This window comes from Leptidea sinapis, chromosome 37, assembly GCF_905404315.1.
Source record: "Leptidea sinapis chromosome 37, ilLepSina1.1, whole genome shotgun sequence".
In the NCBI taxonomy this organism is placed as follows: domain Eukaryota; kingdom Metazoa; phylum Arthropoda; class Insecta; order Lepidoptera; family Pieridae; genus Leptidea; species Leptidea sinapis.
In genome coordinates this window covers 7,025,477-7,050,392 of record NC_066301.1, presented here as the reverse complement: position 1 = coordinate 7,050,392, position 24,916 = coordinate 7,025,477, and the positions used below count along the sequence as shown (strand labels likewise).

Below are 24,916 nucleotides of genomic sequence, written 5' to 3'. Positions count from 1 at the left end.
TATACCGATCACAAGCACCCGGCGTCCCTGGAAGCAGCACTACACAAACAAACCCAGTAGGCTGACTAATCTTTTCACCACGATGGCCACCTCTAAAAACCAAGCTCGCTGTAAACGGCCCTTATTAGAGCCCGCCTTGACAGTGCTCTCTATTAACATCTCCTTCTCCTCAGACAAAGCAAATTTACTTGCTGAGCTGTGCCATGTAAAGAAATATGACGTAGTATGCGTACAGGAGACGCAGGCCCAGATAATCTGCGGCCAGAAATATCCAACATGACGCCCATTATCGAACGACCACACCACAAGTACGGAAGCACAATCTACCCCGACCCGGTGCGCATGTAAAGTCCGCCTATCTGATAGATAAAAATGACGTGGATATCCTGACCGCAGAGTTCTCCGACACAACAGTAACGTCCGTATACAAGCCACCCATTCCTTTTCACAGCCCCAATCAACTTCGGTAACACGAGTACCAGCATAATTATTGGAGACTTTAACAGCCATAGCGTCTCATGGGGCTACAGTGCAAACATTAGTTGGCCAAAAACGAGTTGCAAAACCGATTCATCGCACCCAGCAAAGACCTATCTCCTGTGAAGTAAGTGCCGTGGTCCAACCCATTACAGTCCCTTTCCGGACGCATCAATCAACTTCAATGAGGCGCATTGGGAGAAGTTCTCAATCACAATAGACAACAGAATTCGCACAATAGAAGCCACCCCACAGAATTATAACATCTTCATAGACATGGTAAAAGAAGTGTCCCGCAAGACCATCCCGAGATGTAATGCTTATCCCCGAACAATCAGGTTTTCGCCCAGGCAAGTCCTGCTCGTCGCAAATTCTCAACCTGACACAACATATTGAGGATGGTTTCGAGAGTTTCGCTTTTGTTTCGCATCGCAATGATCAAAAAGCTTTACGAAATCACGGCTGATTACACCTTTTGCCAGATGTGAGGAGGCAGCTACTGAGCAACCGCCAATTTCAGGTTGTCCTTCAAAATCAGAAGAGTCGGTGGAGGAAACAGCCTAATGTATTGCCACAGGGTAGCGTCCTGGCACCAAGTCTGTTCAATATCTACACAAACGACCAGCCTAGGGCACGGGACACCAAAAGCTTCATTTACGCAGATAACCTAGAACTAGCATACATCACTGAACGATCTCGGCGACTACTATACGTCAAATGGATTGAAACCAAACCCAAATAAAACCGAAGTCTGCGTATACCGCGTAGTCCACCTACGTAAAAAAGGACGCAAACAGGGAATTAAACATCACATGGCAAAACACAAAATTAAGCTCAATTGCGATGCAGCTCATTTTGTGTAGAATTAAAAATCATCAGCAACAAACACTGCCTTGTAAAGGGCAATAAGTATCACTTTACCATTAGGAGAACGTCATAGTGGTTTCTTCACTTTTTCTCATAAAAACTCACCTTGTTCATGTTGAGTTTGCCTATAATGATTAACACACAGATGCAGTTGATAGTTTTCTCTGTTATAATATGTGCCTTTTGCGGTCGGGCGTGCTGACGTTTTCGTTGACGTGTTGCAGGCCATGCGAGGATGTGTCGCGCGGTGGTGTGGAGGTCGGCCGCGCGCGCGCTACGTGGCGGCGCTGCTGGGCTGGTCGGCGCTGCTCGCGCTGGCCCTGCCCCGGCTGCAGAGCGTGCCCCGGGCCCCGGCCCGCGCGCCCGCGCCGCCCGCCCGCCTGCTGCTGCAGTCGGAGCTGTCGGCGTCCACGCCCACGCCCTCGCCGCCTGCCGGGGCGGCCGCGCTGCCCGCCACTGACACGCGCGTGCTGTCCGAGGAGCAGCTGCGCGCTGAGGCCGAGCGCCGCCTGCCCTCGCTGCCGCTCGCCTACTGGCACAAGCACAAGGACGACAAGAACAAGTACTACAAGAAGAAGGATTGCGCGCCCTTCCCTTCCATCTACGACCTCGAGTTCCATAACACCTACTGGCAGACGCTGCGAGCCAAAGGCGACGTATTTCATTTGTACGGCGCGTACATGGACGCGCGCAACGCGTCGCGCATAGGACCCGCAGTGCGCGTGTTGGCCGTTCATGATCGCATCAAGCCCACCCTGGCCACTCACTGCCAGCTCTGGTTCGAAGAGCGCGAGGCGCCGGTCGTGGTACGAAATCTTGAGTACAAGTACGTGTGGAACAGCAAGTGGGGCAATTACCGCGACGGGCCGTTGCAGCCTTACCTGCTGGCTTGCGTGCTGCCCGCCGAGGTGCGTCACCTGGTGCCCGCCTCCGTGTCCATAGTGGCCAATCCCTGCGACCGCGCCACCAACAACCTGCGAGTGCACAACGACCGCCCGCCCACGCCGGCTGACCGAAAGGAGTTCGCCGTGTGTGTGAAAGGTTTAGACTTCCTCCATGAGGATCTCTCAGTGCGCTTAGTTGAGTGGATCGAGCTGATCCGCATGCTGGGCGCCCACAAGATATTCTTCTATGAGCTGCAGGTGCACCCGAACATTACGAAAGTGCTAGATCACTACAATGCGCTCGGGGTGACCGAGGTGACGCCCGTGACGCTGCCTGGCGGCCAGCCCAACCTGCCGGGGCTGCAGCACATGTACCTCAAGAAGAAGACTACCCACAAACGGCAAATGGAGCTGATCCCGTACAACGACTGCCTGTACCGGCACATGTACCAGTACCGCTGGTTGGCGCTACTGGACATCGACGAGGTGATCGTGCCGCTGGAGGACGCCGACTGGAGCGCGCTCATGCGGCGCGCGCTGCCGCTGTCAGTGCCGGCGCAGGGCAAGCCACCGCGCTCCTCGTACCACGCCTCCAACCTGTACTACCTGGACTCGCTGCAGCACGAGCACGCGTGGGAGGAGGGCGTGCCCCGCTACATGCACATGCTGCAGCACGTGTACCGCACGCGCAACTTCACGAAGCCGGGCCAGTACGTGAAGGCATTCCACGAGACGGACCGCGTGCTGGCGCTACACAACCACTTCCCGCTGGCCTGCCTGGGCGGCGCCTGCTCGTCGTACGCGCTGGACACGCGGCACGCGCGTCTGCAGCACTACCGCGCCGACTGCGTCACGGCGCTCAGCAAGTCGTGCGCCCAGCTGCGCGCGCAGCCCGTGCGCGACACGGCGCTGTGGCGCTGGCGCGAGCCGCTCGTGGAGCGAGCCACGCGCACTCTGCACGCGCTCGGCTTCCTGCCGCCCGAGCCGCACCGGTGACGTCACTACCGCGCCGACTGCGTCACGGCGCTCAGCAAGTCGTGCGCCCAGCTGCGCGCGCAGCCCGTGCGCGACACGGCGCTGTGGCGCTGGCGCGAGCCGCTCGTGGAGCGAGCCACGCGCACTCTGCACGCGCTCGGCTTCCTGCCGCCCGAGCCGCACCGGTGACGTCACTACCGCGCCGACTGCGTCACGGCGCTCAGCAAGTCGTGCGCCCAGCTGCGCGCGCAGCCCGTGCGCGACACGGCGCTGTGGCGCTGGCGCGAGCCGCTCGTGGAGCGAGCCACGCGCACTCTGCACGCGCTCGGCTTCCTGCCGCCCGAGCCGCACCGGTGACGTCACTACCGCGCCGACTGCGTCACGGCGCTCAGCAAGTCGTGCGCCCAGCTGCGCGCGCAGCCCGTGCGCGACACGGCGCTGTGGCGCTGGCGCGAGCCGCTCGTGGAGCGAGCCACGCGCACTCTGCACGCGCTCGGCTTCCTGCCGCCCGAGCCGCACCGGTGACGTCACCCGCCCGCGCGCCCCGAATACGCTTACTCCATTCTACTATTATTATAATTATATTTAGGAGTTAATAAAATTATTTTATAGTTTCTCCTTGTTTTCTTCTTTAAAGAATTTTGAGAAAACTTTGACGGAAATAATTAAGTACCCATGAGACAGTACAAAATGCCTTTGAAAATAATATAGTTGCCTACCTACCATCTAGATGATTTCTTCGAGAATGGCAGCGATAAACTGTCACTGGTGAAGATGGAATGATTGCTTATAACTTTAATTCAAAGAAAAAAGAATTATTTACTTGAATTCATCTCATAGAAAACGGAAATGTCTAAGGTAAAAACCAAATAATAGGGGTTTTGAAATCGCCATTTTATACTGACGATTACAAATAATTTTTGGAAATTAATCGTATATCATGATATAAGTGAGCTAAGTCCGGGCCGCAGGCGAGGGCGTAAGTCAGCCGAGTGTCTAACGTAAGCAGAGTACGTTGCTCACGAGTTTCATACGCACTTTTTCAACACATTTGCGACATATTGTACTGCATAGATTTTAAACTATCGTTAGCAACTAAGTACGTTTCTCTAGATTTTGCATGTATTATTAGCCTTTCGTTAGCATTTTATACTGCATTTAGTATTGCTGGCGAGGTGTTCTTCATTTTCTGTACAAAATGAAAATATGTTAAAACAAATTACTATGAATTATAAATACTTTATTTGATAATCATACATGTTTTATCGTCCTAATTAGGGACATTTATTTATTCTAAACATGTAAATGGATTTTCAGCGGCATAAACCTCTTTGTTGTTACAAAAATAAACTGTATTACCCGGTTTAATTGAAAATGGTCTGTTTACTCTCATATAATTTGCAGTTAAGTACTTACATAACTTTGTAGGGATAATTCTATTACGCACTAGTGTGTAATATTATAAATGCACGCGTGTGCTTGAGTACGATTTACAGCCCTAAGGACGATGTTATAAGGCTCATTTTACGAGCGAGTGTGTTGAAAAATATATTTTTTATTTAATCGAAGTAAGAAGACTGTTAGCGCCATCTATATCGTGGAGGTGTGACTGAACCAAACGAGTGAAGTAAGCACCGAGCCACGGCATAGCCGTAGCCATCTTCAGGCGGTAGCATCGCATAACGATGAAAGAATATACGTAATTATAAGACATGAAGACACATCTCGCTGAACCTTTGTAGAAGCAACAAGCCATTTTTATTAAACCTGTTATTTACTATTATTAATTGTAAACGAGAAATAAAGTAATTTCTGTATTTTATACTATTCATTAAAGATAACCCTAAATATACAAGAAGAACACACAAGAAAGAAACGTGTAGAAACACTCAATAGGTAGTATTTTTAAATAATTAAAAGAAATAAATTTATGCTTGCCGACACACGTGAGCAAGAAAAACATGACACAAAACCCTTACAAAAGTTAATAAAACATGTAAATATAAAACTTTGCTAGTTTAAAGCTGCAGGCGTCGACATATCCCCACACGTGGGAAACCTATTTCACACGACCTACACCAGCAGACTGGCAGTGGACTGATCTTGGTGAAAGCACGGCGGAATATCCCGTTGGAACATTTAACATCTGATGCTAAATTGACCTTTGTCACTCCATCAGATCCTGGGTAAACTCCCACAACACGACCACGGCGTCACTTCAATAGGCATTTAGACCTTGTCTGTAACTCAGATATATATCCTACTCTTCATCACCTTTTCAGAGTTGATTTTAAGTAATGTCTCTTAGAGAACACAATATATTTAATTTTTTTTTGATATGTCAATGCAGTTTATAATTCAAACAAAACAAATGTTATAATTACAATATTATGACTACATAAAATTAAAACTATCATTACGTGGAAGCCTACTAAGAATACTGGCAGTATTACCGCGTTGGACATCAAGGCTGATCCTTTGACCGAAATAGCTGCCAGCGCTTGGGTTTCCAGCAGCCTTATTGAGGCGCGAAGATAGTATTTTGAACATTCTCCGCGCCTCCGGGCCCCACGGGCCAAGTGTTTTGACACGAAACGGCACAAAGATGTATTTTATTTACATTATTATAAGGACCTACAAAGAAGGTACCATTAGAAGGTTGTCCTCTTCGCGCTATAAATCTACGCAATGCCGACAAGGAGTTATTGCTCGTTAAACCTACTAACTCCAAATGAATGGCTTAAGTCGTAAAGCAAATGAAAACTACAATGTAAACCTTTACAAATCAGCAACCACAACCTTGGCGACTTGCTGCGGTGACAGGTCCAGCATAATCTACCCCAACGCTAGTAAAGGGGTTTCTCCTACAACGAGATGCTACTGTGGATAGTTACCCATGATAGGGTTGACAGTTTGACTTCATACGGTGACATTGTTTTGCTATCTGTCATGAACATGTACCGCCACCTGCCAGTACATATTTTCTACGTCGGCAGACAATACATACCTATGTTACCAGAAACGTAAAATAATTGATAAGAGGTCAATCTTGTACGGTAGGACCCACTATCTGAAGATGATTAAGAGAAAAGCATGAGTTAGATGGACTGCTAGTGTTAAAAACTACTCTCAACTTAGTTGATGTACTGTTTTCTCTAAGAACGCCATGGTGAGGTATGTTATATGTCTGGAATATAGAATCAGTGAGCGTACACTGAGATATATGACCTAACGATTCATATTCTGACAAAAATTCGTGGAACATTTGATTGAACACAGGATTATTTATGCGCTCGAATGAAAACAAACACTGCCCAGCACGATTCAATGAATTTCCTAATGAATTTGGATCTTGTTTAATAGGTATTCTAACACAGAAACGACCGTCTTCTAGACGTGAAGTTGTTTTTTGAAAATACTCTTCACATAATCTTTCATCTACTGAAAAGCTATATTGTGACTGAGTGCTTAGCTGTTTTGGCGCGTAAGTTCGCTTTGAATGTCCTCACAGCTTTCATTCGTCATATCCAATTCAAGTCAATCGAAGAAGCGAACATATCCACTGAGCCATTAATCAAAGACACTTCAAGAATTATTTCTGCCTTATCACGAGGAGGTCATTTATTGCCTTAGCGTTTCTATGGGGAACTAGGCTCATTAAACTCTTTCAAGTAGTGTGTTGCAATTTTTTCATGGTAATTTACTTCATAAGAGAAGTAAATCTGACATGAATAAATGTCCAATTCGCAGAAAATGGTTGTTGGTCAGGGCCAGATCTGGTGAGAACGGACGATGTCGGCGGGATTATATACGTCCTGTAAAGTTAAAACGGTTTCAGTATTCCGAAGAGATTCTAACCACTGGTTTTGCCCGGCGATAAAAGTTCATAATGAACAACAACAATGAATACCCCTCCAATTCCACCATACAGATAGCATAAATATATTATACACACTATCAATAGAAGAAATAAAAATCATGACTTTTTATATAAAAAACGAGTTTTTGTATGTCTCAGTGTGCAGTTCTCTAGTAGAATTAATAAAACGTGTCTAACACTTTCTAAATTCACAAAATTATAAAGAATCGCCTGACTCAAAGTCATAATATATATACGGTTAATAAATGGATAAAATAAAATTTTTAATAAATAACTTTAACATTACCGTCACGAGATAAGGTTCTAATTTGAATGAATTTTTTAATATTATTTTTTCATCTGTTAATATTAAAAGTTAATACGTATACTGAACGCCTCTTGGACATTTTCGATGAACTCTTAGCAGGCTTTTATGATAATTCTAGTTGTTAATAGTCGTCAAAGAAACGAACGCCTGATTTTAATGTCGAGCAAATTTTAAATTTAACCAATTTGCTAAGTACACACAACAGGCGTAAACAATCTGGTCCGAATGTTGATTATTCAAAACAGTTGCGAATCTTATTTCGCCTTAAGTTACCACTCAATTGTAAACAATAAAATAGCCAATGGACTCCAATATTTCTAACATCCAAGATAATATAGAAAATAGAAGAAATAAATATATTAAACGTTAACTAAGGATATAAGGTTATTTTAAGAGTTGAATATAATTTATCTATAAAAGGTCTCGATATCTCATCTATCGGCTCCTTCGGCTATGTTACGTACAAAGTAGATGCTAGAGACCTTATATCTTATAAACTGTTTCATCTGATTCCAGCCGCCGAATTTCACCTTCGTACGACACGCTACAAATTAGGATATCACCCCCATCATCTGGATGTGTGGCGGTCCTCAACTGTGCTCTTTCTTCCACGTACTACAAAGCTGTGGAATGAGCTTCCTTGTGTGGTGTTTCCAGGACGATACGACGTACTTCTGGTGTTACAAGATAATGTGGGCGGCGGTGACCACTTAACACCAAGTGAACCGTACGCTTGTGTGTCCTCCTTTTTCCAAAAAAAAAACTTTTCAACCGTGAAAGCATTATAAAGGGAGTCTTAACAAGTAACTTCACATCTTCTCTTCGTGATCTTGAGATTTTGCTCAGACTTTACTTACATTAAACTTAGCTGAGTGTGATGAAACGCGTATTAGACTTTTGTATTCGACTGTCTTAGCATAAGCTCAATATAATTTCAGCTATCGAAAACGAAATAAAAGGTTATGATTATCTTGCAATCAGCTAAGTTTTACGTGACTAAAATCTGAGCAAACCCCAAAGCAGTTTCTATAAGTCAAGTAGAAAATTTAAAAAAAAAAAAATTATATATGAAGGCTTCATGACCGTAAACAACAATCAACATTAGTAATGATCTATTGTATGTTGTTATGTCGGCCATAATTATAGTTGAACGCCATGTGTGTCGCACCGATTGTATTTGGATGTGAATGCGATGACTGGTGAATACACAATGGGTGTGATACGAGCCTCGAAGGTCGCGGCCGCGGCACTCGTTCCGCACTTCCAGCTCCTCAGCAACCAGCTGTCAGTGCCGCTCCAGAGACCAGTCCGCAACCATCACCCGACCACTCCACGGAACTCCACTCTCAGGTATCAGAGGAGGCGAGCCGTGTCCAAGGTAAGGCATTTGAAAATCTCTCACCAAAGACCAATTTGATAATAGATTGAGCCCTCAAATCTTCCAATTACTTACTGCGTTTAGTTTTCGTATTTTTGTATTAATTGTCAGTACATTTATGAAAACTTAATATACTTACACAAGAATCGTCACCTTTTTGCTCTTAATGGTGATTTTCATTATTATAACACTATAAATGAGGGATTGCTTGTAACTAATTCTAGTAGGCTTCATAAGATACATAATAGCTTTAAGGGTAAATGTATACACTTTTATAATAAAGTCCTAACCACTGTTCAGGCATTATCTATAAATAAATTTAAATGTTTTATTAAAATATGGCATGGTAAATCCACACTCTACAGCTGAATATCTAAGTGATCGGACAGCCTGGGACTAGATTATGAGTATTTTATAGCAATAACAATGACAGTACAATATTGTATACTTTATTAAATAGAGCGCAAAAAAAATGCTAGGAGAGTTTCTTGCGCCGCTTCTTCTCTCTTCGGAAATAAATGGCTCTCTGAGAAAGAAGAATCGGCGCAAGAAACTCGTGGTACCAGTTGGCTATCGATACTTTACGATCTTATTGGAATATATTTAAAAAAATACGGGTTGCACTCCGGGAGTGCCGGCAGAAGTGAAAACTTGAACATTAACGTTGTACATTTTTTAATATTTTGGAATGGCAAGGGAATAATTTCGCACTAATTGCTTTTTTTATCAGTATAAAAATACTAGCATTTATTTGGTTAAATACAATATTCATTTATTGCGCCATCGTCAATGCTATACATAATTCACAAAAATTTATATATTTATAGCGACGACCTTTATAGCCGAGTGGTTAGCGATCCTACCTACTAAGCTAGAGGTCCCAGGCTCGAATCCCGGTAGGTGCAAGCATTTATATGATGAATATGGATGTTTTTTTCCGAGTCATGGATGTTTAAATGTATTTATGTATGTCTATATGTATGTTTATATGAATTTATGTATGTTTAAGTAAGTATATGATATTAAATATATTATTGTCTTGTAACCCATAACACAGGCTATATATGCTTAACTTGGGGCAAGATAATTTGCGTAAAAAGTGTGTCAATATTATTATTATTATTATTATTATTATATTACATAGTAAATTACACAAACAAAGTTTATCTTTCAGAAAATCAACTTTCATCCATAATAAATTGTAAAAATATTTCACGGCTGAGATTCCATCCCTCTACCTCACGGTGTTTCGGCTTCGCAATAACAATGACTTAAGCGCTGGCATACTTGTACTTATTGTATTATATTCTTTGCCACTGGTCCAACGACTGTATGATATAGCCGAACTATAATTAGTTAGAAGTCAAAATCTTTTATCCATTATTTCAACGACTGTCTTACGAATTTTCGATCAGGCCACATGTCCTAACTCGAGCTTAATATTTTATACCCATCACAAGATGAGTAACTCAATGCCGCTTTCCACTTCAAAAATCGAATCCACTTGAGTGCCTAAAGTTTTATAAACAATACCTACAGTTTAATCCCAAATATTTTTAATTTGACAGCTGTACTCCAACAACAGTTTATAATTAATGAACTTGAAAACTTTAATACACTCATTTGAATGGTGCGTCAAAAAATGCGCCTGACAGTAGGTATACGGGATTGCGTTCCGTTTTAAATAGTAACCAGTACAACTGGCTATAAAGGAACGGCTTCACAGTATACTAAATTGACGTCACACTGTACAGTGGTCGCAGTGCAGCATAAACAATATAATTTTTTATCCTCTTTTATGCTATCATTTTTATATAAAGGGGGCTAACGGAATAGAGGCTCAGATCCATCCACATGTTAATACTGGTAACAGCAACTGTCTAATATTTAAACTGGCACTGGTGAACTGGAATCCAAATATCTGAGAGGATGCTCCAGGTGGAAAACTTTCTGAAAGTTACAGCAAATACTTTTTAGACTCCCTTAACTTGTTGTTTAAGAAACGTTGGACAATGGCTAGATTATTGATGATTTAAAACATTTTAAGAAACTTCTTATCTTATTTATTTTATGTTTAACTAATTGTCATTGTTGATAGTTACAATAATTATAATAACAATAATAAAACACATATTGAGAGGACATAATACATTATTCGTTTAGTACAACAATGTAACACATGCTATATTACAGCATACAAGTATGTGTGTGAATGCGTTTGCATGTGTTAGTTAGGTAAATGTATACACTTCTATAATAAGGTCCCAGCCACTGTTCTGGTATTGTCTATAAATAAGTTTAAATGTTTTATAAAAAAATGGCTCTGTCGTAAATCCGTTTACTCCACTGCTAAATATCTAAATGATCGGACAGCCTGGGACTATATAAATGATTTGACTACTTTTGAGACTAATTAGTCTCGTGCCAGATTTTGGCGAGACAACACGTCCTGAGGATATCTCGTGTAGAGGTGAAACACGTGTCGAATTGTTTAAAGACAAATATTGGCGGAATTAACACTAAAGAAAACTCAAATCATTTATATAATTATGGATTTAGCCTGGGACTAGATTGTGATTATTTTATAGCGATAGAAATAACTGTACAATATTATATATTTTTATTGAAAAGAGCGCAAAAAAAGAATGCTGGGAGAGTTTCTTGCGCCGCTTCTTCTCTCTCAGAGCGCCATTTGTTTCCGAAGCGGTAGTAGTATCTAGTAGTTATTAGAAATGACATCAAAAAGAATTCTAAAGGAATCAATTTTGAGAAAATAAATGCCTTTATGTTAATGATAATTTTGTTTTAAAGTAATGAATAAGTCACTGCCTTAGACGAATAAATCATAGGTATCTCGTGACCCGTGTAGAGATAAAGTATCCTTTGTTTTCAACACAATTAAAAAATATAGGATTTTAGAAAAAAAAATATAGAAAAAAGATTTTTCTATTAGAGACCGCATTCATAAAAGTTCCAATATTGTTTTAAATGTAGTGAATAGTTTTGAAATTATAATAATATGATATAATATTGACACACTTCTTACACAAATTATCTTGTCCTAAGTTAAGCATCTATAGCCTGTGCTATGGGTTACAAGACAATGATATATTTAATACAATATACTTACTTAAACATACATAAATTCATAGAAACATACATACATACATTTAAACAACCATGACTCGGAAACAAACATCCGTATTCATCAGATAAATGCTTGCACCTACCGGGATTCGAACGCGGGACTAATAATGCATAGACATTTGCTTTAAAAATTAAAGTGTTCAAATAAATGTATATAATGTGCTACTAACCGTACAATAAGATTTTACTTACATTATATTAGGCCATATTATGTGGCCTAAAATATCATATTACTCGTATGATTATAATATACTGTGGAGATCAATTATCATAGATGCATGTTCTAGTATATCACCTTTCCTTTAAACAAAAATAACATTTTTATGCAGAGAATATATTTTATTTATTTACAAGAAATATTGAAAGTATTTCAGGTACGCCTAGCAGAGCCCTTTGTGTTTAAATCATATTATTATATATTCATTGGTTGGACCAAAAGTCCGTTTATAATTGGAATGATGATAAAAAAAAACTGATTACAGTAGATCAAAATTGTTTATTGTTTTCATTAGTAAACAAAAGGGGAATTTATTTCTTAAAAATCACATCATCCATATGCAATCCTTCATTATTCTGGCATTGCTGCAATCTAGAGCGGAAATTTTCGATAACAGCTTTACATATTTCTGTTGAGATGTTTTGGATTTCTGTGCGAATACGATCCTTTAATTCTTCAAGAGTTACTGGGTTGGTGTCGTAAACTTAAGCCTTAAAATATCCCCAAAGAAAAAAATCCATTGGTGATAGATCCGGGCTACGAGGCGGCCAGATAATGTCCCCTCTTTTAGATATCACTTTTGGGCCAAAAGACAAGTGGTTCCATCTTGCTGAAACCATGAGCGTTGATTAAAACAAAATCCTGCAGCGCGGGAGCGAAAAAGTTTTGTAACATGGTGATATACCGCTCGAAATTCACTTTAACCGCACGTCCTCTTGAGTCTTCAAAAAAGTATGGACCAATAATGCCTCTTGCTGATAAAGCAGTCCATACTGTGACTTTGGGTGCATGCAGGGGTTTGGATTAGTGTCACTCCAATAACGACAATTTAACAGACTTTTAGTCCAACCTGTACTAAAGCGGTGCCGAAAGAGCTGCCCCCGATTCGATTATCACCCGCAACGTACCAATGCGGATGTTCTATTTAATAATATACGTTTATTCGATTAATGAAGTCGGCAACGCTCTTATAATTCCTCTGGTGTCACAAAAGTATGGGCGGCGGTGATCACATACCATCAAGTGACCCATATGTGTGCTCGTTTATCCTCTTTCATAAAAGAAAATTATTAGCAACATAATAATGTAAAGTCATTTTATATTTAATCTAAGTATACTCCTAAATCCCTTACCGCTGTAGCTATTTTAATGAGATATGCATATCTGTATCACAATTATATTTTGTAGCTGTTTTTTATAAAAAGAAATGTGCAAGCATTTATCTGCATTAACGAAGATTTTGTTTTATAATATTGCGCTAATTCATTTGTCGCCTTGTAATTGAATGTACTTTGTATAAACTTTTATATATTTTGTTATCGGCAAATAGTAGATACCTTGAACTTTGGATGCATAAACCAATGTCAAATAGATAAGCGTTCTACAAGAGAGGACCTAAAATAGACCCCTGTGTTACCCCAGAGTGTTTTGGGCATTATCTTGGTATTGTAAAATTAATTTCATCTATAAAGGATGTAATCTCATCTACAAATACTGATCAGTCGATCACCTTGGACTGTAGACTTTGAGCGTGAAATTTGTGAAGTGTTATTGTATGATTCACGCGGTCAAATGCTTTTTTGAAATATATGAAGATGACACTTACTTGGTATCAGTCATGTTCTGTTTTAAGTAAAGTCCGAATAGCTTTGTGACTGTTGATCCGTTTGTTACAAACTCGTGTTAGGGAACTTTATTGCGAATTTGGTTTTAGAATAAAAGCACAAATTTTCTGTATAATTGTATTTATAAACATTATTGTTTATATGATATTAGTAGCTGTTTCCAGTATACTGAATTTACATTACGGAATAAGTAACAGTAAACTTAAAATACCCGCAGGACTTGTAATGTTTGCTATCCACTTATTAAATCATTAAAACTATGGCTGCCGCAGATCAGCATGCTTCATTCAAATAACATCTTAAATTCATTCAAATAACATCTTAAAGTCAATGTCAAAATAAAGTGAAAAAACTTTATTCAAATAGGCTTAAACCAAGCGCTTCTGAATCGCCACTATAAATATTTCTTTTAGATTACTGAGTTTACCTGAGTGTTCCAAATACCTTATTTTCATAAAAAAAAACTTCATTTCCTACAAAAACTACTTGTACATCTGCCATTGGAATATTCCGGTCTTATATAAAGTGGAACCCAAACTACAGAACTGTTTATCATTCTTGGGAATAATCATCATACTTAACTTAATAACTATTTCGTGAATATATATAAAAACGACTTTGTGAATACAATTATATATACATAGATTAAGAATTGGTCTCCGTTGCGCTCCAACTAGATACCGCAGGCGTAGTCGCAAAGTGCGGCAATGAATTAGTATTCATTCACTTGGGCGTAGTCGCCCAAGTGGGCGTACTCGAGCCAGTCTCTAATAATGTGTGACGTTGACGTCCCACATGTTCTGTTAAACTTTGCTTATAATTGAAACTAAAATGCCCGACACTGGGATCACATATTATAAATATTTTGTATTTTATTAATTTCAATGTAAAATAACACGAAGTGTATGTGACAAAATTTAAAAAAGGCCATTGGGTCTCAAGATGCCACGTGCACAAGCATCTAATAGTTGTAATGTAAGATCGTAATAAAAAAATATTGTTCTTAGGTAGTGCGGTATCTAGTTGGGGAGCAGCGGAGAAGAATCCTTAATCTAAGAATATACAATTTATTTTTCATTACAATTTAAGTGGCCATATCACACAATAAAAAACAACTGAATCCCGAGGACGCCCTTTCATTCCTCGCCTTTTTTTTTCATATTTTATTTCGATGGATTCAATCTTATGTTCTTCTATCGCCACTTTAAATCGCTCCCGATTAGACAGAGCTTTAAATCAGCGAACCATTGATGATGCTAGCCTAGAGCTGGCCTCAAACCGGAAACAGAAGATAATATACTGATTCGCCAACACTCATAATATTAGTACAGTTTAACTGCCTCAACCAATCGTTAACGATCTTTGTTTCGCAGTCTTTTTTATTAATGTAAATAAGGGACGAGACGAGCAGGATAATTGATACGCCCTGCCCATTACAATGCAGTGCCGCTCAGGATTCTGAGCGGCACTACAACTGCGCCCGTCACCTTGAGACATAAGATGTTAAGTCTCATTTGCCTAGTAATTTCACTAGCTACGGTGCTCTTCAGACCGAAACACATGCTTACACATTACTGCTTCACGGTAGAAATAGGCGCCGTTGTGGTACCCATAATCCAGCCGGCATCCTGTGCAAAGGAGCCTCCCACTTTCATCACTCTCTCTTAAATCCCAGCGTTTGATGTAACCCTCAGCCACACCCTTGTAAACTGTATTCCATGGTGACATCATCGGTCTGAAGCAAAATATCTAAAACAATTAAATAAAAATTAAACTAGGTACTTTAAATTCTTAAAATGCTTTAACAGTTTTAGAAGCTCTAGATGAAAGAAGAATCTTCTAATGCAAAAGTATTATATATATTCTTTATCCACACATCCAGATGGTGGGAATGTTATCTTTATTTGTGGCGTGTCGTGCGAAGCGGCGGCAGTAGTCAGGCGAAACAGCTCTTCGGAACACTCCCCGTGATAAATGCGGTAGAAGACACACAATAAAGCGACGTTTCTACGCAACGCCAAGTGATCTAAACATTGTATATATTCTAATATATTTTTCTTCCTTCAGGACAGGAGCAACTGCTCTCTTAATTTTCACAATAATAATTGGCTTTGCGTAGAGACGTTGCTTCATTGTGTGTCTTCTACCGCATTTATATCTGGGAGTGTTCCGAAGAGCTGTTTCACCTGATTCTTCTGAGCTTTCTTCCACGTACTACAAAGCTGTGGAATAAGCTTCCATGTGCGGGTTTTCCGGGGCGATACGACACAGATACCTTCAAAAAAAAGCGCGTACACCTTCCTGAAAGGCCGGCGACGCTCCTGTGATTCCTCTGGTGATGCAAGAGAATGTGGCGGTGATCACTTTACCCCAGGTGACCCGAATGCTCGTTTGTCCTCCTTTTCCATAAAAAAATTCTAGTTGATAAACATCCTAACTCACAATATGTTTAAAATATATTATATTATTATATAGATATATTTTATTTATTGAAACACTTTTTGATGATATACCTATTGATGTAACCTTGTAATGTATTATATGTAATATTCCTTGCCAGTTTTTATCGGTTGTCCAACAACAAGAAACTCTAGACGTATAAATTATCTAAGTAAGCAAATTTGCTAATTTCATAAATTTTATATTTATTTATTAAGAAACAAACAGTCACACACATATTTAGGTTTACAAAGAGGAGTTAATACTAAATTAGAGTTTCCTAAAGGGTATGTTCCGATATGCACTGCGACCACGGTACAGTGTGACGTCAATTTAGTATACTGTGAATCCGTTCCTTTATAGCAAGTTATGTTACTATTTAAAACGGAACAAAATCCCGTATAATGTCAACCGCATTTTTGACGCAGCATTCAAATGATCATTAAAAAAACTGTTGGAGTTTTGGAGTTGAGTTTTAGACATTGTTGGAGTACTGTCAAACTAAAAATATAAGGCGTAAAAGTTAGGCACTCGAGTGGTTTTGACTGATCACGTGATCAAAGTACTGCGAGTACCTTATACCTCGAAAACGCCAGTGCTCACAGTACAATATGGCGGCGATTTATGACGTCATATATTTCCCTAGGGTACTGCGGCAGTATACTGGCAGTCCATAACGGAACCAATTTTTCTACTACAAAAATAAAAAAGAGGTACAAATAAAAAAAGTTAGTAATAATATAAGTTAATAATTTACTAAATAATAAAAATTTATTGTTGTGTTCCAATCGTTCAAATCTCACTCTTTCTTAGCACAGTTAGAACATTTTAATAATAAATCTTCTATACATATAAATAAATTTGGAGTGTCTGTTTGTAATATTGTCGGCCGGCAACGCTCTTGTGATTCCTCTGGTGTTGCAAGAGAATGTGGAAGGCGGTGATCACTTAACACCAGGTGACCCATACGCTCGTTTGTCCTCCTATTCAATAAAAAAAAAAATCTGTTTTGTAAAGTCTGTTTGTTCCGGCTAATCTCTGAAATGGCTGGACCGATTTTCACGGGACTTTTATTGGAAGGTAGCTGATGTAAAAAAGAGTAACTTAGGATACGTTTATTTTAGAAAAATTCTTTTATTTTAGATAAATAAAGTAATGTTGCTATGTCCAAGAAACTCTAAAAATAAATTATATGGCAAAACAACGTTTGCCGGGTCAGCTTGTCTAATATATAAAATTCTCGTGTCCCGGTGTTTGTTACCAAACACCTCCAAAACGGCTTAACCGATTTGTTTGATATTTTGTGTGCATATCGCGTAGGTCTGAGAATCGACCAAAATCTATTTTTCATACCCCTAAATATAAGTTTTTTTTTTGACAAATATTTTTATTTTATTATAATTCAGCATTAAAAAATACATACAATTTAACACCTATTTTTGTATGGCGATTTTCATATTATTCTGTTCTGTTCCATCCACAGATCCGCAATAGGGTTGCAAGATGGCAATTGAATATAATAATTATAGTAGTCCGATATATTTGGTTGGTCTGAGAATCAGTCGTCATCTATTTTTTGTACCCAAAAAATTTTAATTATTGATTTTTTTTTATTACTTTAATTGGCAATACGAAACGTTTTCTGGATCAGCTAGTAAAAATTATATTATTCAAAGATGGTGACTATTATACTTATCGATATCGATGTTTATAAATGTTTTTATTTAAACATCAGATAAGCGGGAAAAAGACGCTCTAATGAATTTTGTTTCAATAGAATGCTCTGTTAGTATTCTAAAAACATAAATATTATTATAACGACAATCTCACACGTCTCGCTTTTTTGTATAGAATGTGTAAAATCGGTAAAAAAACCGTACATCATTATGTCAACATATTTTACATCAACGTTAAAGTCAAAGTTTTTATTTGCATTAACATTTTAGATTGACGTTACATAAATATTATAAAGTACATGATTGACATTTTTTTTATGAAAATAAGGGACGAGACGAGCAGGACGTTCAGCTGATGGTAATTGATACGCCCTGCCCATTACAATGCATCGCCGCTCAAGATTATTGAAAAACCGAAAAATTCTGAGCGGCACTACAACTGCGTCACCTTGAGACATAAGATGCTCTTATTTGCCCAGTAATTTCACTAGCTACGGCGCCCTTCAGACCGAAACACAATCATGCTTACACAGTACTGCTTCACGGCAGAACTAGGCGACATATTTATTACGTACAAATTTTAGAAAATTAAGGGAGGTCTTGAAAAAAGGACAGGTCAAGAGTACCCTAAGCCGAAGAGCATGTATGAAAGGAATAATGAAAGTGGACGAAGCGAAACAAGTATGTAGGGATCGTAGCAAATGGAAAGAAGTGGTCTCTGCCTACCCCTACGGGAAAGTGGCGTGATTATATTTATGTATGTAAATTTTAGAATATACATTGCTAAATCATTATTTACATTAATATCAATGTAACAAAAAAATTGTACTTGGCAGAAGTATTATTTATTATTATAATTTGTTTTATTATAAAAAAATTACAATTTTTTAACTGACAATATTTGACTTATGAATATCAAAGTGAATTTAAACACTACGTTCAATGAATATAAGCAGTTTTTACTAAGGTATGTTTTCAATTTCGATGAGAAATTCCTATTTGACGATACCTCTCTCATAAATTATCCGTTTACATAACTGTGACCGCGATATTGTATTTACCGACAGCGGAATAAGTATCTAAGCTTTATTGTGATTGATCAAATAAATAAGTGATATAACAGAGATTCGACTTTGATCCCGGTCACTGGCTTCGTCGTGATGTACGCGCATACATACACTTGCAAACAAACAGATTTTTTTTTCTGTTTCCTATTTTCGATTCTTCCAGTTATTATATTGGTAATATAATACTGTGGTTACAGTAGATAAAAAGGATATGTAAAAGTAACAAATTTATCATCAATTGTTTTACATACCTTTAAAATTGTCGAGCTTTATGATGGTGACAACTAGTAGATAACTGATTATTTAGTAGCCTACTCGATGTTCTTTAAACAATGTAGTAATAAGTAAAACTATTACATCACATATTTAATTTGATAAGGTGAATGTGGGCACTGTTACGAACCCAAATTGGAATGACAAATGAGCGAAGGAATTTCAAGTCGAGCCGTGTGCGATGATGAGAGATGTAACTCCCCGCGCCCCGCAACCCCTCCCGGTATTCACTCCCAAACAAACAAACAGTTTAGCTAATTACGTGATTAGGAACAAATGTACACAGGGCATAGGGCACCCGATTGTTGTGCTCAGGAAAATTTCACCCGGGACTGCTTATCTGCCGCCGTGAGCTGGCTGGCTCCTCCCCGCGTCCCGCACCCCTCTTCCCACCGCAGTATATACGGCGGCCACTGACCGGACACCGGCACAACTCATCAGCCTGAGCTAGCAGCACCACGCTATTCGCAGACACTTGCAGCAACCACAGTCGACATGAGCAAGCTTCTAGTTTTGGTCGCAGCCTGCCTGGCCCTGGTAAGTACTCCACAGTCCACTAACAGTCTTTATGCGCTCTCAGCAGACAATCAGTTGCAATATTTTTAAAATGTTCCAAATTGAACTCGTTCAAGTGCCAATGACGCCTGATCACCAAGTGTATGTGTGTCTGTGTCTCAGGCCAGCGCGCACGTTGCCCGTCGCGAGGCCCCCGCCTCCAGCCCGCTGCAGGAGGTGCAGCGCAACGCCGAGCAGTTCCAGAAGACGTTCAGTGAGCAGTTTTCAGCGCTCACCAACTCCAAGAACACCGAGGAGTGGAACAAGGCATTGAAAGACGGCTCCGACGTCGTGCTCAACCAGCTCTCCATCTTCTCGCAGACCCTGCAGAATGCCGTGAGTAACACGCGCCCTCCCGCGCGCGAACCATAGCCCACGCCACTAGCTATCACTCGACACTGACCGCGAGGGTCAAGGCTCCTCGCCCGTAAATATGATAACAGTTGTAAATTCGCAACAATATAATACGCGAGTGAATCTGCGTGGCAACTCGCTAAGCGTTGCACCGCGGGAGTGTTTCTTAATTGTTTTTTTTTTTATGAAATTAAGGGACGAGACGACCAGGATGTTCAGCTGATGGTGATTGATACCCATTACAATGCAGTGCCGCTCAGGATTCTTGAAACCCAAAAATTCTGAGCGGCACTACAATTATTGCGCTCGTCACCTTGAGACATAAGATTTTAAGTCTCATTTGTCCTGAAATTTCATTAGCTTCGGCGCCCTTCAGACCAAAACACAGTAATGTTGACACGTTACTGCTTCGCGGCAGAAATAGGCGCCGTTGTGGTACCAATAATCTAGCCGGCTTCCTGTGCAAAGGAGCCTCCCACTGGTTGTACTGAATAAACAAAAAAATGCTCTCGAGAGGTTGCGATCTTACTACCTTGAGAAAGACAAACTATTTATTTGATTGTTGGTATTGGTATTGTCGTTGATCTATCATGCGTGTCTGACTGTTCCAGCTGAGCGACGCAAACGGCAAGGCCAAGGAAGCCCTGGAGTCGACGCGAAACAACATCGAGAAGACTGTGCAGGAGCTGCGGCAGGCACACCCTGAAGTAGAACAGCAGGCATCCGCGCTCAGAGACAAGCTGCAGAACGCCGTGCAGACTACCGTGCAGGTGAGTACCACGCCGTACGTTCTCCGCCTCTCACTAGCGTCACCCTAACACACACTTACGCAATACGTGTGCTTGCAGGAGACACAGAAGTTGGCCAAGGAGGTGGCCGCTAACGTGCAGGAAACCAACAAGAAGCTGGAGCCGCAGATCCAGAAGGCCTACGATGACTTTGTGAAGCAGGCCGACTCTGTACAGAAGAAGCTGCACGAGGTCGCCACCAAGCAGTAGACCGCACTTCTTATCAATAAATCTTCATAGTACGATCACATTCTGTTTCATTAAGCCCTCTTTATTACTAAATAAGGAAACTAACAAGGATGCCAATCTGATGGCAGGTGAACACCTCAATTTTCTCTCTCACGCAACATTGGTATCATCGAAACCAACGCGACCGTCCTTAAAACTGACTAACGAGTATAAAATTGGCCACAACCAACCAGGCTCCTTTGCGCAGGATGCCGGCTAGATTATGGGTACCACACCGGCGCCTATTTCTGCTGTGAAGCAGTAATGTGTAAACATTATTGTGTTTTTTAAGAATAATAATTATTATAGTAAAATTTATTGACTTGAAGTAAATTTAAATAAGTATACAAAATTATAAACAAACATTGCTTGAAATAATATTTAATACAGCGTTGGTTTTCAACCATCCCCATCTCCCTTAGGTAATACATAGTAAAGGGTGGACAAACTAATAACTATTACGATGCAGATAAATAAAGAAATCAAAGCTTTTTTTTTAATGTTTCAACCTCTATATTTATGAATGTATTTATGGGTGTATTTGTGAGCGTGAGTGTGTGTGTTGTATAAGTATATGAGAGTGTGCCAATGTCTCAGCTTTTAACCGACTTCAAAAAAGGGGAGATTCTCAATTCGACGGTATTTTAACATCCCGCTTGAAAATTTTCAAAACTCGTGAATTTATTGGTTTTACCTCGTTTTTCGGAAAGCGAGGCTTCATCAGATCTTGAAGGAACAGTCCTAGGAAGCTTCCATGACTATTCCCGCGATGGTGTCCGTACGTCTGTATGTGTGTGTATATCTCTTATAACTTTTGAACGGCTCGACCGATTTCATGACGGTTGGCGCCATTCGAAAGGGCTTGACCAAACTTAGATTTTGAATATAATTCGGACCGGTTGATTTTGAGAAATCTCATAACAACTAAATGTGGTTTTTTGTAATAGTTTTTAAGGGGCTTTAAGTTAAAACTGCGTGAAAATCGGTTTATTAATTTAATTGTAAGTTGCGGTTTAAAAATTTATAAAATAGGGTTTTATTTATCAAAATTATTTGACAAAATCCTCATAAGTACAATTATTTGAAGCGTTTGGGTATGAAATTAGCGGGAAGGTTCAGGGATGGATTTAAGGGTCAACCGATTTCCAAATTTTTCTTTTTTTATTCGAAACTGTACAAGGATAGTTTGATGAGAGTTTGGTGAGGGTCTGATTACGGGATCCAAGACAAAGTAACGGAACTCTTGAATTCTTAGGAGCAAATTAACGATACTCAGCCGAATCTTTTACATTCTATCCGGATATTTGATTCACCTACCCTAACGTCGTAATTGTCGTAGTTGATGATCAATGGATCTTTATAGAAAGGTTGCGATCTGTGGCAGTTCAAACTGTCTGTAATCAAATTGCAATTTGCTTATACAATATATTCAGACAAATAAGTGTACTTCAGAAACTTATACTATACCAAATATATATACTATTAAACAATTTGATATTTTTTTCTTTAGAAAAAAGTGATAACCCTCACCTCTGAGATATACTATTCTGTGTGTATATACTACTATATCAAAACAATAGACAAAATATGCACTAAAAAAATAATTCGGTGTCAGCCAAGGTAAGTTTGTATCTACATACATAATTAAAGGTGAGACTGATGTGCTTGTGTGTGACGCGCGACGTGTCGTGGCGAGAGGCGAAGCGGAGCCGCGGCGGGAGTAACTAAAATTAGATTAATTAGATTGTACAAAAAATACACAATTATTTTTTGTATTTTATTTTTAAGTCAGTTATTTTTTTTATAAAATTTTTTTTATTCAAATGTTATAGTTAATTACGAAAAATATTTATTTAACAGAAATTCTTTCCATACACAATAATTGAAATTTTCGGCTTCCTGTTGTTTTTTAATAAAGCCATTTTATATGTACCCTTAAACCGATTTATATTTTTTACCATTTTGAATGGTGGTGGCAAATCAAGCCATGAATGTACATTTAAAATTAGAACTTCGACAAATTTTGGACAAGGTACATCATTTATTTTTACTTTTTCGTTAGCATCGGCACGATATTCAAAAGGCGTAGTCCCTGACTCATGACATCTCTTAGTATACCTAGAAGGTCACCAGTTGATCAACGACCTTACACCGACCTGGCCTGGCAGTTAGCCTGGATATAGCGAAGTTTCATCGTTTATGGCACAAGGCGCTTCTCTCAAAACATCCATCATTTGGGCTTCCCGAGAGATTATGCAAGTGCTCGAACTTGAAGCCCGTAAAAGCTGGAGTTTCTTCTGCATATCAATGATACATTGCTATGCAGACGACAGCACTGGTGATGCCGTATACACGGGCTATGCAGGTCTCTCTCGAGAAATCGTCGAACAGTGCAGGGAGAAACTTGTGTCTTCTATCCAGTCCTCTCTTGAGGTGGCGGTAAATTGAACCTTGTCCAATTTAACCCAGAAGACTCAAGTTTGTGTTTTCACCACTAAAAAACCCCATTTGTCGTATCACCGCTCTTCGACAATACCACCCTTACAGCCTCGCCAAGTATCAAATTCAAATTCAAAAGCACTTTATTCATGTAGGTCACGGAAATGACACTTATTAATGTCAAAAAAAAATGTTTCTTATTGAATTTACCGCTACTTGGGTTGGTAGGGTTGAGCTAATGAGAAGAAATAGCAAGAAACTCATTGCCACTCTTTTAAGTCAAGATTTACATTTTAATTGTTTTACAAATCATTTCAATTACAATATATGCAAAGTGACGCAACAAAAATACTCAAATGTCAAAAACTGAAAGGCTTACACGAGTACGTAAAAAAAAAAGTAAATTAATACTTATAAACACAAGAGTTATTGAGTATAGTAGATGCCCACACATACCGTAAATAAATCTAAATATCAAAATATCTATATAATATATATATAAAAATTATACAAAATAGGTCACGACCTATCGAGCGATTGCCAATTCCGCGGTCATCTGGAGAGCAAAGCCAAATTGGCTTCGTAGAAACTGGGCGTCATAAATAGAACACGGCAATACTTCCAGCCGGCCCACATTCTAGCGCTCTACAAAGCACAGGTCTGGCCACATATGAAGTATTGCTGCCATCTCTGGTCTGGCGCACCCCAGTATCAGCTCGATCCATTTGGCCGCATACAACTCTGAGCAGCTCGAATTATTGTCGGGGACCCAGTGCTCTATGAACGGCTGGATCATTTGGCATTGCGTAGAGACGTCGCTTCATTGTGTGTCTTCTACCGCATTTATCACGGAGAGTGTTCCGAAGAGCTGTTTCACCTGATTCCTGCCGCCGAATTCCACCTTCGCACGACACGCCATAAAATAGGATGTCATCCCCACCATCTGGATGTGTGGCGGTTCCCATAGTGCGGTTTTCAAGAAGCTTTCTTCCACGTACTACCAAGCTGCGGAATGAGCTTTCTTGAGCGGTGTTTCCGGGACGATACGACATGGATACCTTCAAAAAAAGCGTGTAAGACTGGCAAGGTTTCTGTGATTCCTCTTGTGTTGCAAGAGAATGTGGACGGCGGTGATCACTTAACACCAGGTGACCTATATGCTCATTGTCCTCCTTTAATAAAAGGAGGACAATGTTTTAAATTTTATAATAATAAAAAAGTAGAGTTTCTTGCTCGTTCTTCTCTAAGGAAATCTGCCTTCCGAATGAGCTGTATGAAAAAATTACATACTAATTTCAAGTGTAATTTACATTTTATAAATCTGGGGAGGTCAGCAGTAA

General features: G+C 39.9%; 2 protein-coding genes across 3 annotated transcripts in view; both read left to right on the top strand.

Moving 5' to 3' along the window:
- The window catches only part of LOC126975747 (uncharacterized), a 48,766-nt gene extending 43,746 nt beyond the window's left edge, over positions 1 to 5,020 (top strand). For both annotated transcript variants that reach the window (XM_050823765.1, XM_050823766.1), the window contains exon 2: positions 1,569 to 5,020. In XM_050823765.1, coding sequence (XP_050679722.1) covers positions 1,572 to 3,224 — 1,653 coding nt within the window. In that variant the 5' untranslated portion in view covers positions 1,569 to 1,571 and the 3' untranslated portion in view covers positions 3,225 to 5,020. The remainder of the gene's footprint in view (positions 1 to 1,568) is intronic.
- A 3,633-nt stretch (positions 5,021 to 8,653) lies between these two features.
- LOC126975783 (apolipophorin-3-like) lies at positions 8,654 to 21,157 on the top strand. Its single transcript, XM_050823822.1, has 5 exons — positions 8,654 to 8,768; positions 19,499 to 19,749; positions 19,891 to 20,103; positions 20,733 to 20,891; positions 20,970 to 21,157. The coding sequence occupies exons 2-5, from the start codon at positions 19,708 to 19,710 to the stop codon at positions 21,117 to 21,119; spliced, it is 564 nt and encodes a 187-aa protein (XP_050679779.1). The 5' UTR covers positions 8,654 to 8,768; positions 19,499 to 19,707; the 3' UTR covers positions 21,120 to 21,157.
- Positions 21,158 to 24,916: the final 3,759 nt, after the last annotated feature.